Here is a 19,336-nt window from a genome sequence, read left to right as displayed (position 1 = left end):
ACACCTATTATGGCCTTATTCAGGCTTCAGATGCTAACTGTCCCTCTGGATCAGAACGGAGTCAGCTACCTTATTGACCTTTTCTCTGGAGTACCGAATGTTCAACGTTTGTAATGGAGAGAGAAAAGAAAGATATATTCCCAAGCTGCCTCTGAATTCCCCAAACGATTTACTCACTTGGGCTGTATCTCACTTCAGATGTGATTTGTCCATCTTCAGCTTACTATTTTTCATGTTAAATTTCACTGAGAATGCAAATATATCCACAAAATTCATGGCTGTCATTGATCCAGGGCAACCGCAGCCAACCATGGTCTTAAGTTAAAACCTTACAGCTCAAGAAATGACTTTCAGCTGATATTTTTCACTCTTCCTTTTTGTAGTGAACACTATCCCATTTGTCTGATCAAACATGTCTGACCACACCCTTGAATCGGACAAAATTGAAGTACTCAGCCAAGCGCTCAATTTCTGTCCCATTACTAAAATGTACATCCTTGCTCTTGCAGCAGACACAGAAAAATTCATCAGATGAATGAGGCTCCAGGAATTCTTCCACAAACCCAAGATGTCAGCAACGAGCCCAATGAAGACAACCAATGAACAGGAACAGTTGACAGAGAGATCCACAGTGCAGCAACCAAAGAAGAAAGAGTCAAATTGGATCCCTCCAGAAGGCCACTACCCTAGGCTCGACATGTATGCTCAAACTGTCAGAAGATGTGTCAATGCCAGATTGATCAGCCACTCTCACAAGATAGTGCAGAATATTACCCAAGCACAAGGCAATGCCATCCATGCTCTCAAGACCAACCGCAACATCATCATAAACCAGAAGATAAAGGAGGAGCCATCATTATAGAAAATAGAGTGGACTACTACAAAGAAGTGTACCAACAACTAAACAACCAGGAACACTACAGACAACTTCCTGCCGATCCCACCAAAGAACACAGCCACCAAAGCAACAGTCTGATCAAGACCTTTGATTCAGACCTCCAGAAAATCCTGTATGCTCTCATCCCATGTACTTCTGGCACAGGAGACCTCTGTTCCCTTCCAAAAAAGTTTAAGTAGCGTGAGGCATTTCAGGCCACCTCAGCTCTCTTCAAGAGAGGACTTGTTGAAAGCACATGATCAGTAAGCTGTGCCTGGTCAGGAAGGAGAGATCATGTTGGGAGTGAGACACAGACAAGTGAGTATATAGTTCTAAAAATTTTAAGTGTGCGAAAATTTGGTGTCGAGGGGTAGAAGGGCTTTTTGTTTCCTTTTGAGGTTCATAGTTTGTAGAATTGAATACATTACAGGATAAATTGAAGCCCACAATTGGCAGTGCAGCACAAAAGAGAGAGTGATGTCACAGAAAACTATAAGTTAATTTGTTGGAACAGAATTTGACTGCCTGTTATAGGTTACTTTCAGATTGTTGGTGAACGGGGGAAAGACCAGGAGGAAAGTTTTAACAGTTAAATTAAAAACTAAGTCAATAAAACAAAGCCAACGCACTCAGACATCCTATCGTAACAGGCAATGGGACCCTGTCTGAGAACCTCTCTGGTTAAGTCAAGGGCATCTTGAAATCCACTACACAAAAAACCCCCAAGTTTCTGTTGCGACACTACAGATTTCTTATAAAAATGCTGCATCCACGGACCATTCATCATCACAATGGATGTTTCAGTACTCTACACCAGCTTCCCCCAGGATGATGACATTGTTGCAACAGCCTCAGTACTCAACACTGACAACTACCAATTTCCAGTTGCCATCCTACAACTCATCTGCTTCATCCTCAACCACAAAATCTTCACCTTTGACAACCAGTTCTTCATCCAAACAAACAGAACAGCCATGGGGGCCAAATTTGCACCCCAATACACCAATGTTTTCATGCATAAGTTCAAGCAAGACATCTTTGCTGCACCTTCAACCAACGTTGTACATCAGATACAAAAATGACATTTTCTTCCTTTCGACACATGACGAAGAATCGCTGAAGCGACTAGACGACGATATCATAAAGTTTCGTCCCACCATCTGACGTACCATGGACTACTCTTCAGAATCAGTCTCATTCTTGGACATACGCATCTCTGTAAAAGACAGACACCTCGATACTTCACTCTACCATAAGACCACGGAGAACCTCATGATGCTTCGCTTCTCCAGCTTCTACCGCAAACATGTTAAAGAAACCAATCCCGACATTGACACAGGATCTGCTCAGACAAGGAGGAATACGAGGGACACCAACAGATGCTGAAAGGTGCCCTCATAGAAACGGGATATAATGAACGCCAATTCCAAAATGCCACAGAGAAGGACCACAATGACCTCTTCAGAAGACAGACACAGGACACAACTGATAGCGTACCCTTCATCGTCCAGTACTTCCCTGGAGTGGAGAGAGTTCACTATGTTCTTTGCCGCCTTCAACATGTCATTGATGAAGACGAACATCTCACCAAAACCATCACTACCCCTCCACTTCTCACCTTCAAACAGTCACCTAACTTTAAAGAGACCATCATTTGCTTGAAACTACCCAGCCTTCAGGAGAACATGGTATATAGGCGAGACTATGCAGACACTACAACAATGGATGAATGGACACTGCGCAACAATCACCAGGCAGGAGTGTTCCCTACCAGTTGGGGAAAACTTCAGCAGTCAACGACACTCAGCCTCTGATCTTCAGGTAAGCATCCTCAAAGGCAGCTTTCGAGATACACAAAAACACAGAATCACCTACAGCCCAGAAGACTCAATATTGAGTTCTCCAATTTCAAATAACCTCCCTCCCCCTCCCCTCCCCTTCCCTTCCATTCCTCTGACTGACCCTTCCTTTCAGCTACCACCAGATTCATTCCTTCCATCAACCAAACAAGTCATACTCTCTACCTGTGTTCACCAATCCCTACCTCACCACCCCACCCACCACCATCCTCCATCCCTTTATTTGCAGCACCCCTTGCACCCACCCCCAGTCCAGAAGAAGGATTACACCCAAAATGTTGACTTCTCCACCTCCTGATGCTGCCTGGCTTCCAGCCTCCTGCTTGTCTACCGAGCAGAAACTAATAGTCAAGTTCTGTACACATGAGGACGACATTGTACCATTACCTCTCTGCATGTAAATATTATGCCCTTGCGCTTCCCCCCACTTCGCCTGATGAAGAAGCAGCGGTTGAAAGCTTGTGATTTCAAATAAACCTATTGGACTATAACCTGGTGTCATGTGACTTCTGACTATCTCTTTGTAACTTTATAACCACATTTTTACGCATGTTCGATACTGCATTTTTATTATTTTTTCTTGGGATTAGCAAGTTATTCAATTGTTGCTCCTTTCATGCAAGATAAGTTTGGAATTGGCCCCTTATTGCTTCTGCTAAAGTTGTAACTACAGTTACACTGAAGTGAGGTTTAGCTGTGTGCTGAAAAGAGCATAAAATCTTTGTTGTGCCAAATAAGCAGACTGAAAACAAGGAAGCTGGTTCACCTCTTCTCACATGAACATAACGTAATTTGATTTTTTTTGTGCCATGTATGTATCTAGGTCACAAATGCAGCAAGACAAACATTGCCAACAATATACGTTAAGCAATGGGTTTCTGTGCTTCACTGATTTTTTTCCATCCCATTGGAGGGGGATCGCTTAACCTAGTTACCTATATAGCTGATTTGCAATGCAGAGTTAAGTCAACTGTGTGAGTTCAGTTCCTGCACTGGTTGACGGTACTATGAAGGCCTCTCCTTCTCAACCTCTCCCCTTGCATGAAACCTGATGACCATCAGGTTGAACCACCACTAGTCAAATGAGAGAGCAGCTGTATGGTCCAGTAAGACTATGGTGTCTTTACCTTTATTTTTCATCACTCTGTGATATGTAGAGTGTATTATAGTGGAGGAGAAGGGGTGAATCTTCTGTTATTAAACAACGGGGTTTTTGATTTTCCAATTGCAAAACTCAATAACGTAATACAAGAAATAATATTGAATAAAAAGCAATTAAATGACATCAGGATCAGTTACTCAGAGACAGAACTTTCCCTCCTTGTTATAAATTTCAATTGACGCTTTATAAAAGATCCTTACAGAAACTAATCCAGAAAGTTTGTGGGAGTAAAGAACTGTTTGTCCTGCTGCTTACTGAAACAATTGACTTTTGTTAATTGTATTATCAATTCTAGAAATGTAACTGTTCAGAAAATGCAATAGATATCAATTACTTTAAAAACTTTATGTTCCACTTTCTGTTTTGACAATCTGTTCCTTGATTCCATTCACCAATACTTGAAGAAATTTGATCTTACTCAGCTTGACTCTTTGAAGTACAATGAAATTATCCTGCAAATGGGGCAGTCAGTGACACATGACCCTGTTTCCCCATTCTTCCCCCCAGTTTGATCTAGGGGTTTTCTTTTGGATTTTGTCAACTAATTTGAAATAAAGATCCTTCTGTCTCATATCTTGCAACCGCAAATCAAACAAGGGTTTTTCATCAAACCTGTGACATTAACATCACCAGATATAGGGTTTGTGACTGGATTGTTTTCTTCCAGCTGATTGTGGTACATGTTCAAGAGGGCTGTGTGCCATACTGGCCTTTAATCATTCCTTGCAATTTTGCGGATTCCTATGCTGCACATCCTTTTCAGCAGTACAGAGTCAAATATTAATATTTCAATCTGCTTGGAAAATTTCTACATTCATAAGATTGCTTAACTTTGCTTTAATCTCCAATATATATGGTGATATTAAGGTAGTATCACAGAATCATAGAGTTTAATTTGGTGTAATCCAAAGGAGAAAGTTCAGCCAATTGTGCCTGCACTGCCCTGTTATCTAATCTAACACTATTATCTAATGCCAATCTTCAGCATTTCCACATATTTCCGCATGCCATTACTATCCAAAAAAATTTCAATGCCCCCTCTTGAAATGACTTGGAGATGCCAGTGTTGGACTGGGGTGTACAAAGTTAAAAATTATACAACACCAAGTTATAGTTCAACAGGTTTAATTGAAAGCACTAGCTTTCGCAGCATTGGTCCTTCATCAGGTGGTTGTGCACAAGCACCTAATGAAGGAGCTGCCCTCTTGAAAGCTTCAATTGAACCTAATACATTTCCAGGCAGTGCAAAACCTAATGAACTTTAGGTGACCTGGAAGTATTCTTAAAGCTTACTTTACAGTTCTTTGTTTGTTGTTACAGTTTATCCTTTATATTTGTTTAGAGGCTCTCTGTTACCCTCTCCTCGCCCATATTTCTGCAAAATGCAAGTCATACCCTGTTCTAAAAATGGAAGCACTAGTCACTGATCCCAGAGAGTACTGGCATCTATCAAAATAGACATCTTTAGTTCAGTTCCTACGGGTTATTGTTTCAGTTCAATGAATGGCATGGTGGTTAGCACTACTGCCTCACAGCACCAACGACCCAGATTCAATTCCTGCCTCAGGTGACCCTCTGTGAGGAGTTTGCACATTCTCTTTGTCTGTGTGGGTTTCCTCTGGGTGCTCAGGTTTCCCCCTCACAGTCCAAACATGTGCTGGTCAGCTAAATTGCCTGTAGTATTAGGTGAAGGATTGTTGGACTTGTTTCCACACTAAGTAATCGAATCATAACATGGTTCCTTCCAGTAATTTTATTTATAGGTTTAATCTGATAATTACGGTAAATGGTAGATGCCCGTCTACTATAGTAAATACAGTAAGCGCCGAACTCCGCACAGCTGAGCTGAACCTGGCTGACTTTGTTGTGAAAGTATGAATCTGGAAAATAGTGTGTACGGTGACTTCAGGGGAACTCTGAGGGGTTTCGTTTGTGTTTAAACCCAGTTTTTGTTATTCGGCGTGGAGTTGAAGTGTGGTCTTCGCGCGGAGGAAAGATGCAATCACGGGAAGGGGAAAGACGGTATTCTTGAGATATTACATTTTAAGTGAAAAAACAAGAAAGTTGCACACCAACTCCCATTAATACCCACCCCCCCAAAAAATACAAGTGTGGGTGGACGTTTTCAATGGCGATTGTGCAAAAAAGAGAGTAGGACCCGGAAGCAGAAGCAGGACTAGCTGGGCTCGTTTTGAGCTGTGCCTATGGGATTGAAGTCGGTAATGGAAGATGTAAATGTGAGAGATGGGGGAGACGTGCTGGTGTCCAGCGAGGATGAAGAGGCGGTCGGGAGCAAAGAGGAGATGGAACGTGGCCCGGATAGGATTGGAATGGAGAATGTTGCAGCTGGCCCTGAGGACAATGGGCAGCGTTCCACCCGGCTCGCGCCTGCCACTGAACCCTGGCACCAGCAGCACGTTTACTGCACCGTGTATTATGTGGAGAATGAGAACTACCACAGCTCAGCGCTGGAAGCCGAGGCAGAGGAGCAGAGCAACCAGCCCTCTGACTCGGGCCGAACCACACCGACTGATCTCGGCAGACAGACGGATTGGGATACCGCCCCGTCCCTGACACCGGCGACTTCAGAACCTTCCGCTCGGGAACCTTTTAGCATCTCCCGGCAGGTCGACATTCAGTCGGCGGGGAACCCTTATGCTGGAGAGTATGAACACTTTATTATTTTGACCTGTCGCGTTTGCCTGGATGACAAACCCATCCGACCACTTTTATGTTGCAAGAAAGCTGTTTGCGAGGAGTGTTTGAAGAGGTATCTTAGTAATCAGGTAAGTCCCATTGTCACGCTCAGCTGAACAGTAACTTTCGGTGTCCCCTTTGCGCAGACAATGCAAGAAACCATAACCCTACAGGGACTGATACTGAAACCTTGATTGCTACATGCAGTTTTACAGGTCTCATTCATAATTTACGCAGGGTATCTGATGTTCATGTTTAAGTCTTATTACAACTAACCCTTTCCAAAACAACGTATTCGCTGTTAACAGAATCTACACCTTTGAGCGTACTTGATTTAGAACGTTTTGTCTCGGACTAATTTTAAATGGTGGATTATTTTCCATTCAGTTAGAAATTGTGAAACTAATTCAGTACAACTGCAATCAACCAGAAGGACTGACATTCTGCATTTAGTTAACTGTTTACTAAATTAAATTGAGAACAGTCTTCAGTTTAACATCTCGATTGCTGACGTCTGTTAAAAATTGGTATACTTAGTTTTAAAAAGTGCAGCGTAATATTCCTGGCGTTTTCTAATACGATATATATTGCAGCCTTACTTCAGTAAAGTTGGGCTTTTAAATTAAAAATCTCGTATTATTTGAACTGAACGAGTTTTGTTTCATTCTGCAAATAGAACTGAACCTCAGATCATACATCTGCAATAAACGCTAGAAATAAAGAGGAAGTCAGACTTTTATCTGATAAAGATATGAAATATATTTCAGGTCAATTCAGTTGTGACCTTTTTGTAGAGGGAATTGGACGCAGTAAATGAAGAATATATTTACAGAGTATGGGGCAAGTACTGTAGTAGAGAGCGCGAGGATTGAACCAGCTGTTCTTATGTTGAGTTGGTATTCACACCAAGCCAAGGAGTGCTGAAATTTCTACGATTTTATCATGAGGTGAATCCAGAATAGACTGGAAACAATATGTGTGTATTTAAACTGTGAGGTGGACTATCAAGAGCTCAGATAGCATGTCAGAAGATCCTGAAAATTAGACTCTAGTCTCTGGACTAAAGGTGAAACTTAAATTTGAGTCTTTTTTTTATAATTAGTTATGTTTGTTTATTTGAATGGATGGTATTTTCTCTTTCCCAGTTTTTGTATTTTTAATCAATGTATTGTTTTGGAACACAAATAAATCATTCGAACAAAATTTAAAACAGCCTGTTAAACGTACGTACTTTGCTGTGATCCCTGAGGATAAACGACTCTGCATTTATAGTTAATCGATTGCATAGCTGTCAAAATAATATTAATCATCTGAGTTCCAGGACGTAAACCAGACTCAAAATACAAAAACCAGTTGGTTGTAGATTATAGCAAACGAACTATATTTGATCTGTAGAGATGGAAATTGTAACACGTTATCAAATAAAACTTGATTTTCCATAAGACAGTTTCAAATACTCAAAAATAGTTTCAACATAGATTGGAAGCCATTTGGCCAACCGTATCTGTGTTTTTCATTTATATTTCTGAGACCAACTCAGTTACTCTTCCTCATAGCCCTGCAAATGTTTTCTTGTTAAGTATTTATCCATTTTCTCCAATTCAGTTTTCAAAACCATGATGGAATATGCCTCCACTATACTTTGACACAGCACATTCCGGATCCTAGCCACTGACTGCATAAAGTTTTTCCAAGTCAACTTTGGTCCTCTTGTTAGTCATTTTAAATTGGCATCATCAGTTTCACATCTGTCTAGATATTTTGTGATTTTGAGCACTTCTGTCAAATCTTCTCTAAGCTTTATTAAGGAAAACAACCCTTCTATCTCTAGTCTATCCATATAATTGAAGACCCTTGTCCTCAGAATGATTCTTGTAAATCTTTTCTGAACCCAGTTCAAAATCTCCTTAAAGTGTGGTGTCAGAATTGAATGCAATATCCTAATTGAAGCTTGTACAGATGTCTTGTATAGATCAGTGATAACTTCCTTTTATTTTACCCTATGCCTCTGTTTAAGAAACCCAGGATCCTGTATGATGTATTAACTGTTTTTTCAACTTGCCCAGCCATGTTCAGTCAATAATGCACATATATTTCCAAATCTCTTGACCTCAGCACCCTCTTTAAAATTGTACACATTGTTTTATGCTGCGACTCATTGACCTTCCTACCAAAATGTATTCCTTCATGTTTCAGTTGCAATTCAAATTAATACCTGTATCATGTCATCAAAAGTACACTTATAAAATGATGAAGAACCTTCATTCTGTTTGTTTATTCTGTCAAACTAATCATTCAGATGATTTGCTACACTGCCAAACAATCTTTTACCTACAAACTTGGTGTTTATACGTTCATTGGTGGGATTTGGGCTTCAGTAGATAGACCAGCATTTATTGCTTATACCTAATTGTCATTGGGAATGTGGTAGTAAGCTACCTTCTTGAACTGCTGCAATCCACAAACGTCAGGTGAAATAATTCCACAGAAGCTGGTATCCCATCACCAACATGTGATGAGTCCTTGACACTAATCCAGCTCCCTCAGTGAGTGAACAGGATCTCTGACACTCCTGTACGGATCTGCCAGCCAGGGCTCCCTGGGCTGTTAATCTGGTGCAATCATGGAACTCTATATTCGATGAAGTCCACCTGGCTGACCTTGCTACAATCACTACATCCCTACCCCTCTAAGCCTGAGGAAATACGCCTGTTTTTTATTTTGTGTAGCTCTTCCTAGGGCATTTTAACACAAGGAAAGGCTCCTCCTCTTGCACAAGAATATCTCTGGAGAAATTAATTCTCTTTGGCAGCAAAGGCGTTGAGATGGTGACATCCAGAGTCCCCCGCAGATTCAGACATATTGTCAATGTTTATTGGAGAGGGAGAACCCACAGGTTCTGGAATAATTGGAAAAGCTGTTGAGGAGCCAGACATATTTTGCTCCTGCACCGCTTGCAAGTTTGCAACTTTCATATGGTCCACATGCACATTGGCTGTGCAACCATTTCCAAGGCTGTCCCCTTTTTTTCACAAGTTAATGCAAAGGTGCCAGGATGAAGGTCAGGTTATGTATGAACTTTTTGTAATAATTCACCAGCTCTGGGAAAGACCTAAGTTCCGGTTCAGAATTGGGAGTTGGGGTATCTTTGATCACTCTCACTTTATCTTTCAACAGGTGTAACCTGGTCCTGTTGACTCTGTAGCCCAGGTATGTCATTTGAAGTTCTGGAAAATGCATTTTTCCCTTCCAAGGCATATACCTGCCTGGAAGAAGCATCGAAGGACTACAGTGCTCCTTATTGGCCTTCTCTGTTATGAGCACTTCATCTAGATAAATCAAAACCTGGGGTAGACCTTTTAAAATGTCCATCCTCCTCTCTGACCTATCACCTTTACCCCCAACTCCATTCACCTATTGCCCTCTCAGCTACCTTCTCCCCAGCCTCCCCCCATCCCATTATCTCTCCATCCCCTCCCCGAGGCTTCCAAACTCATTCCTGGTGAAGGGCTTTTGCCAGAAACATCGATTTCCCTCGGATGCTGCCTGACCTGCTGTGATTCTCTAGCCTCTGCAGTACCCACTTTCACCTTGTAACATGTTTTCGATCGTCTTCTGAAAAATTGATGATATCCCAAATGGCAGCCTCGTATATCTCAACTAGTGGGACTCTTTAGCTTTCTTAAGTTGCAAACCCTTGTGCATATTTATTGTAAAGTACTTCTGGAATCCTCATCTAACCGCAATTGCAAGTACACATGGCTCATGTTCAGCTTTGTGTATAAGTCTTCTATACAAGGAATTGGATATTCATTCCGCTGTAAAAAATGGTTTACTGTTTATTTAAAATCCCCACAAAGAGAAACCGACCCGCCGGACTTCACAGTCAGCACAACCGGTACTATTCATTCTGCAAATGGGACTGGTTTCTTTCACTTTCCAGCCTTCTGATTTCTGCCTTTACTTTTTGCCTGTAAGGCAAATCGCACTAGGTGAGCCTTGAGAAATTGTGGACTTGCTTCCTGCTCAGTATGCAAGGTGGCCTGGGCTCCTTTGTCCCGATATCTTCCTGAAAAAGCGTCCAGGTATTTAATTAGGACTTCACACAGGCAGCCATTTTCTAATCAAAAAATATCGAGCCAATATAGGTGAATCTTTCTCAACCAATTTCGCACCATCAAGCTTGGGCCTAAGCTTCTTAGTGAACCAGCTGTCACTAAGAGAGCGAAATCGAAGTTGTACCTTTAATCTGTACAACTTTAATCTGTTCTCAGTCTAGCCGAGGTTTTGCACAAACTAAAGTGTTGGTGTCCAGAGCGAATTTTGTTAAAGGCTGGTTCTCTGATCACTGAAGCAGCTGCCCTGGTATTAACCTCACATAGAATCAGCAGACCATTTAACCAAACCTTCATTTTGATTGGTTGTGATTTTAATGTTGCTAAGCAATTTATCTGTTCCAAAACATATGGAGGTTGACTTTCCAGGTTGTGCACTCTCCTGAATACCAGCCTATGAACAAAGAACAAAGAAAATTACAGTACAAGAACAGGCCCTTCGGCCCTCCAAGCCTGCACCTATCCAGATCCTTTATCTAAAGTTGTAGCCTATTTTCCAAAAATCTGCTCCCTGCCCATTCACATATCTGTCTAGATACATGTTAAATGACATTATCATGCCCACCTCTACCACCTCCGCTGACAATGCGTCCCAGGCACCCACCACACTCTACATAAAGAACTTCCCAAACATATTTCCCTTAAATTTCTCCCCCCTCACCTTGACCTCATGATCCCTAATAATTGAGTTCCACAATCTGGGGACAAAGCTTCTTGCTATCCACCCTTTCATTCTCTAAAGGGCTGTGTCCACTTTGGCTTCTCTCTTTCCTTCTTTATATTTAAAGCAGCTTGTGCTATCTGCCTCTATTACTTGCAAATTTAATCTCTCAGTTTATTTTTTCCCTTTTTTTGGTCATCTTTTGTTGGGTTTTTAATACTTTCCCAGTGCTCTGGTTACCGATAATCTTTGCCACATTTTATTTTATTTTTCTTTCAATTTGGTGGTGTCCTTAGCTTCCCTGGTTAACTGTGGTTGGTCTCTCCCCTTCCTAGAAGCCTCCTTCCTCACTGGGATATTTCTTTGCTGTGAGTCCTGAGCTGTCTTTTTTTTTTTAAAACATCTACCATTGTTCCTGAACCATCTTTGCTGCTAAACTTTTTTCCCCAGTCCACTCCACCCTCATTCATTTGTAATTACCTTTATTTAAACGTAATAAGTTGTTTCTGACCCTAAGTTCCTCCCTCTCAAGTTGAATGCTAAATCGTACAATGTCACGGTCACTATTTCCTAACATCATTTATTAAGCTTGGCCTTTTTATGCATCAACAAATCCAAAATAGCCTGATTTCTTGTTGGATCCACAACATATTGTTCTAGGTATCCATTCTGAACACACACTATGAATTCTTCCTCATGGCTTCCTCTGCCAATCTGTCTATCCTATACACAGAAGATTAAAATCATCCATGATTAATGTACTGGCTTTGTTTCATGCTCTTATTATCCCCCGATTTATTCTATGTCCTATGGTATAGTTACTGTTCAGAAGCATGTAGTCTACTCCTACCTGTGTTTCATTTCCCTTTTCATTTCGTGCCTCAGCCTATCTTAAATCTATGCCTTCCAATTCAAGATCGTTCATTACTATCGTATTTAGTCCATTCTGTACCAGCAATGCTACCCCGTAACCCTTTCCTTCCTGCCTGTCTTTTCAATTCACATACGACCATATATTTAGTTTCCAGCTTTGGTCTCCTTGTAAACATGTCTCCCTAATGGTTATAAGATCATATTCATTAATTTGTATACATGTTGTTAATTCATCTTTTGTTTTCCTGAATACTACATGCAGTCAAGTGTGTTTTTACATTTTTTTTCCCCCTCTTGACCCTAGTTACTGCTATTTATCCATGTTTGTACACTGTATCCCTTCCTGTCCCACTCTGGGGACCGTTATCCTAACAGCTACCTTGTCATGTTGCCATGTTCTCTTGCTTTGTGAACCTACATTTCCACTCTCCCAAGCCTTCAACAGGTTTGTGACGAGAAATAATCCAATGATTACTGATTTTGAGGTCTGGCTGTTAACCCTGCTCCCTAACTCCTGGAAGTCTGATTGAAAGACATCAAGCTTTTTCTGTCCTTTTTTGATTGCAATGTGAGATGGCCAATGGCAGTCTGTTCCCTCCCATTCCACCTGGCAGAGCAGAATGTTCTGCATCCATTCCGTGACAAGCTTTAGCCTGACACCTGAGAGGCAACGCATCATGCGCTCTCCTGAAAGTAATTGTGGAAACAGCTGTTTGTATCACTGATTATTTAATAATCTTAAGACTATTGTGTTGCTGCACATTGCTATGCATTCATGTAATCCTTTGTCCCACGTTGCTTGGGAATTGCTCTGAAGTGTACTCCTTGACAGTTCCATCTCTTGCCAGTATTCAGGATTGAAAGCTCATTTCCAAGTACTACTTGGCTCTTCCCACAATGTAGACTACAAAAGACAATTCCTGTTTGTAATTCAGTTATATTTTAATAAATGTTTGTTACCTAACCAGATGTCCAAGCTGCCATTTCAGAAGCATTTCTAACCATTCAAGTCCTTATGTTTTCATTGGTAAAGGAGATAAACCATTGCTTCAATTGTTCACCAACGTTCCCAAGGTCCTGTTGATGGTGTCTTTCCATGCGATTAACATTTTGAACTTCCAGTCATTTGTAGTTCAAAATTATTCAGGCTGAAGGGTAAGGGAAAACTCTGTCCCTTAGCACATGTCATGAAATGTTCCACTCCACACAAAAATCTGAGCTGTTGATTTGTTTTATCTCCAGTACTCTTTTGCTTTCACATTCTGCTGGGAAACAGAATACTTGGTCCGTTAATGATTCAGAACAAACGCTAATGAGACATAAGTATTGTTGATGTTTGCACACATGTAGGTCTCTGGATACATGATCTGTCCTCTGGCACAATTTGTACAAAAATGTATTCCGGATACTGAAAGCCTTGATAAAGAGTTTATAAATGAGTTGACTTGAAGAGAGATTTATTTGAAATTACTTTTTGGTATTCATTGAAAGTAATTGGTGTGTCAAAATACTTAAGTATGTTCTGTATCCATTTGAATTTCTGAATTTTTAGGGTTGTGGGGTAACATACTGACTACAACATATTCACTATGTGCCATTGAATGGGTTACTCTGAGATTCGATTGCACATTGTTCATGTTTTGTAATTAGCTTCTTAACCGAGTTTACAAACAGGTCATATATCCACTTTCGCTGGTGCAATGTGTGTAGCGTTATGGCATAAGAGAGTTAACTATGGAAGGGTATATTGAAGGGAGTTGATGGAGGGGAAAGCTCACATAGCACATAGGTACCGACATGGATCTGTCAGGCAGATTGGCCTATTTCTGTGCTATAAAACTCTAATTTTGTTGTTGCATTTAATAAATATCTGAAGTTTGAACTGCAGATGTTAAGAGGCATTGGTAGTGCTGGCATTTTAAAATCAACTAATGTGAGTGGATGAGTAAATGGGAACTGGAACAAATATTAATGTGGGGATTGGCTTACATGGGGAAGGCTCGTCCGGAGGCTCACTGAAGATGTTACCTAGTATGGTGATGAAACATCTGAAAATGAACCTTCCAGGTCAGCGAGCAAACCTACATCTAAAATAATTAATGTGCTGCAACATTAAAATTAACAAATTATATTATTTCTCTGGTAAGTCAGTTAAAAAGACTACTTTTTGTTTCTACAAACCAATTTATGCATTGCTGGGATATTGTTCTTGTTGATAGGTGAAAGTGATTCCACATTTCAGGAATGAAGGTTTTGAGGGATGATTGAAGATGTATTTTCTTTTTGGAAAAGTGAAAATTTTGTAATCTAATTTAAGTAATTAGTATTACCAAATTGATCAATGAAAATAATTTACGTAGGGGAAGAGAGGATTCGGAAGCAATGTATTCACTTCCAGGTAGTAGACCACGGAATAAGCTATGAGTGAAGACTACCAAGTGGGTTCAAGAGAATTGATTTTTTTAAATGAGTGTTAGGATGGGAGGGTTGATAAAGAAAATGGCCAAGTTTGGCTGGCTCTGAGTAAAGAGGACTGATGGTTGAGTTTAGTAATATTTAACTATTACAAGAAATTGTGTGGAGGGTACTGGTGTGGACAAAGTTAAAAATCACACAACACTAGGTGATAGTTCAACAGGTTTATTTGGAAGTGCTAGCTTTCGGAGTGCTGCTCCTTCATCATGTAGCCGTGGAGCTGGATCATAAGACGCAACATTTATAGCAAAAGATCACAGTGTCATGCGACTGAAATGTTATATTAAACAAGCCTAGATTGCTGTTAAGTCTTTCATCTTTTAGAAGGGGTTGCAGGTTTCCGTTCATTAATATGTAAACCCCAGAACCTCTTTCAAGTCACATTCTCAAGATAACTTAAGGTTTTATTTTGAAAAAAAGTGATATCTCTGCTCAGGCAAGGTGTGAGGTTAGAGTCTGTTTGTATCCCAATCTTGAGCCAGACTGGATCTGTTTCCAAAGTAGGAATTTATAAAATGTTATATGGATTGACTGCCTGCAGATTCTGTGCTTTTTGAACCAAATAGAATGTATCTGCAACTATTCTGCAAATGCAAATTCACCTCCTAGATTTATGAGTTTGCATGTGTTTTTGCTTGGTAGAATGTGTCCATGAGTGTGACAGAGTATAAGTCTGTGAGAGGGTGTTTGCATGGCGTGAGTGTGGGGGGTGTATATGAGTGTGTCTGAGAGCATGTATATGAGAGAGGGTGCGCGTGAGTGTGTGTGTCTGAGAGTGTATAGTGTAGTGGGGTCACCTGTAGTGTGATATCAAGCCAAGGTCCTGGTTGAGGTCATGCTCATGGGTACCGAACTTGGCTAGCAGTGTCTGCTGGGCCACTCTGCGTTGTTGCATATCCCGATGGTCACCCGAAGATCCAAGGCCAAATGCCCCTGACCGCTGAGCTGTTTCCTGACTGGGAGGGAGCATCCCTGTCTGGTGATTGTTGCACAATGTCCATTCATCCGTTGTCATACGTCTGCTTGGTCTTACCAGTGTATCATGCCTCAGGACATCCTTGCCTGCAGCGTACGAGATAGACAACGTTGGCTGAGTCACACGAGTACCTGCCGCATACATAGAATCATGGTGGCTGGTGTCCACATGTGTAATGGTAGTATCCATGTCAACACTGTGACATGCCTTGCAATGGTTGGCATGATAAGATTGTACAGTGTTGTGGTTGGTGTTGTCCTGAAGGCTGGGCAGTTTGCTGCGAAGAATGGTCTGTTTAAGATTTGGCAGTTGTTTCAAGGCAATAAGTGCTGAAACCTGTGTCGTGGAGGAAATATAGAGAATCACCAAGAGACGCAGAGAGTTCTTCAAGAAGTAGGTCTTTTATTTGCAAACAAAAAACCGTGACACTGAGAAAGCAGATTCTCGAATGCCCATGAATCTCCAGGTCCGTGGATTTTTATATCTTGTTTCTGTTAGCTTATCAGCATGTCCAACTATGTTAAACAAAGTACCTCACTCTAGCTACACAATAAACCAGTGATGTTAGTTCCCATTATCTCTTTAGTTGTACATTCTATTTAATGTTATTCTAATGTCACGGTTAGATTTATTGCTAACTCTGCTACAGCGATCTTCCATTCCAGATTAACCTGTCATGATAGATATTTAGCTATTCCATCTATTACAATAGTCTCCTGTCTCAAGCTGACTCTCCTAACTATTAATTAGATATTCCAATGTCATGTCCCAAATATTTATTTTCCCAATCTTATCACAATGATACTTAGCAGAGAAACTTGCTTTATTACTTGTGTTATCTCATCTCGCCATAGTGACCTTTCAGCCTTAACCTTACTCCACTAATTGGTGTAAGAGCATTCCACTATTCTTGTCCCATCCTGCCTTCCACAGACCCCAGATTGCCAGTCGTCTTCATGCTTTAAGCCTGCCCATGCTTTCATGTTCTTTATTTTTCATACCTGCAACCCATTCTAAAAGATAAAAGACTTAACAGCAATCTAGGTTTGTACAATATATTGTTTCAGTTGCATGACATTGAGATCTTGTACTATAAATTCTGTCTCTTATGATTCTGCTCCACAGCTACCTGATGAAGAAGCAGCATTCTGAAAGCTAGTAGTTCCAAATAAACCTGTTGGACTATAACCTGTTACAGGAAAGATAATGTGTTCTCATTTTCAAAACAAATGGATGGCTTTTAATATTGACACAGGACTACCTGGAACAGATCGTATTACCTTGTTTCAGCAACACATTATAGGTTAATTTCAGTAAGTACAAAGATGGTACTTCACACTTCTTACTATTTAAATTTACAGAAGTCCAGTAATCTGTTCAACCAGTTAGTCTTTTTCTTCTTTCTAAATAACAGTGTATCATAGTATACACACAGTTCTGCATGCATATTTAATTACACAAAGAGAGCTCCCATTGAAGTTGGGAAAGATATAATGACAGGCAAAGCAAATTTGTGCCTTCTGCTTAAACTTTTGTACAGTACTACCTGCTGTACAAATCACTCTCTAATGCATACAGTGGCATTTTCTGATGTACAGAGGTAGTAACATTTAGTCAAGGATGTGAGAAAACCAGTTAGCCCATCAACTCACATTTGAACTCTTTGCCCTGACACCTGGCTCTATTCAAAATCCCCAGTGTTCTGTCTTTACATTGTTAGATTATTCCATAATGTTTATCACTTTTTAATTTACATTCATCTTCTTTTCTTTTGGCAATCCCCATTTTGTTTCTTCAAGTAAAATCTGTTTATACGCTAAAAGACAATTCTATGAACTCACATTTTCTTTGGAGAGTTTCATCCACTGAATATAAATGTTGAGAATTCAGGAGCATCAGTTCTGCAAATTTGACGAGATTTCTAATTAAGTCCTTTGTATTGACTGCATGAAGTGACCATGTAATGCATTCGAGGCTGTAGTCCTTTATTATCCCTTTTTGACCATTCTTTCTGGATTACCCACTCTGTGCTGGGATCAGGCTTGTGTTCGTTTCCTGAATTCTTTCTGTTATAAAAAGTATTTTTAACATGATGACTATAACCAAAAGCACTATACTGGATGTTCTCTTACTAATAAAAATGAATAAAGAACTAGTATTTATATCATACGTTTTCCTATTTTGATACCATTGCAGAGACCCAGCTGGTGTGGACTTGCGTTCTGACGTAGCCTTATTAATTGGCTTGCCAAATAGTCTGGATATTTTAAAGTGACATGCCGATTACTATTCCCAAAACACTTTGAGCACTCTGCAATAATTCAACTTAATTCATTTTATATTTATTCCATGAGTTTTTGACCTCTATATAATGTGTGTCTACTTAATTGCATAACTAATTGCAAATTGTCTGCCAAATCCTCAGAGGTTTTTTTTTCTAAGGTTTGTTCTTTTATTAGACAGTCTTGCCTGCCAGTTATGCATGTTATAAAACTACTGACACATGTGCTGACTTTATGCCAGTATACCTCACGATTAGTCAATTTTTGTTTCCTCTGTCCAGACTATAGTAGGCAGAGAGGTTTGCTTCCAGGTATAGAATCCACTTGACTTCCATTCTGTGGATCTCTTTTATTTCATTATTATCCAATGCTATGTTCATTCTGGATTTCTGTGATTGTTGCTGTAGTTGGAAATTGTTCAAAGCTTTATAGAAGTCCAAATAAACAACAACAAATTTCAAAAAAAGTAAATATGATAAAACCTAGAAAATTTCAATAATGGTGAAAGATCTTGTAAATATACAATTTGTCAGCAATTATATATTGCAGGATTATATATTGATATTCTATGTGGAGCCCATTTTTCAGTCTACATCTGGAAAATTAATCCGACATCTCTCTTAGACATTGAACTATGGTTTCTGCCAGTGATGTCAGCAATATTTTTGACTAGCAATCTATCTAGTTCTTAGTAATTAATTTGATCAGTGTAATCTGCATGCAGTACAGGGTTTTTTTTCTGTCTTGATGCAAAATGCTAAGGTCACTCTTACAGTTGTTTTACTTATTAGGGTTTTGCAAACTAGGAATACTACCAATTTGCACTGATATTTCTTTTCGATTTGTTATCATTTTTTTTGAGGTACTATTTTGTAGAAGGCCATTATCTAATGCCTGATCCCACAACAAAAACATGTGTTACCTTTTACTTGTTTTAAATTTTAATTTCTTTCTGCCCATCTCAAGGATAATTACCTACTACTTCTCAACTTTTGAATTGAGACCAAGAAGCAAATAGAGGTTGACAATGCAGTGGCAAGTACATAGTGTGTGACAGCATATTCAATACCTGTTCACCACATTTTGAATCTGAAAAGTGAAGAGTTTAACATCACCCAGTGTAACTGGCCAGAGTGAAGAGTGGTAGGAGCCTTTACGGTTTGTTGAGGTAAATGATTTTTCAGTCATAGTACTCAATCCTCAGCCATAGGTATACTTGTTTAAAAAGCAAGTCAAAAGATCAACATTTCTAAATCAAACACAGTATTTGGAGAATTGCCAAGAATTGCTAACATGTAAAAATTGATGTACATAATAAAAGCTATGGATTGAAAAAGAAATCAAAATTAAATAGACCTT

General features: G+C 39.9%; 1 protein-coding gene across 2 annotated transcripts in view; it reads left to right on the top strand.

The window, feature by feature from the left end:
• Positions 1-5,749: 5,749 nt before the first annotated feature.
• The window catches only part of rnf217 (ring finger protein 217), an 86,224-nt gene continuing 72,637 nt past the window's right edge, over positions 5,750-19,336 (top strand). For both annotated transcript variants that reach the window (XM_087980679.1, XM_043684048.2), the window contains exon 1: positions 5,750-6,684. In XM_087980679.1, coding sequence (XP_087836805.1) covers positions 6,103-6,684 — 582 coding nt within the window. In that variant the 5' untranslated portion in view covers positions 5,750-6,102. The remainder of the gene's footprint in view (positions 6,685-19,336) is intronic.

Source organism: Chiloscyllium plagiosum, unplaced genomic scaffold (assembly GCF_037043375.1).
Source record: "Chiloscyllium plagiosum isolate Xiang-an unplaced genomic scaffold, Cpla_swu_hap1 HiC_scaffold_3, whole genome shotgun sequence".
Taxonomy (NCBI): domain Eukaryota; kingdom Metazoa; phylum Chordata; class Chondrichthyes; order Orectolobiformes; family Hemiscylliidae; genus Chiloscyllium; species Chiloscyllium plagiosum.
The sequence above is the reverse complement of the archived record's forward strand: the minus strand, read 5'-3'. Positions and strand labels throughout refer to the sequence as shown.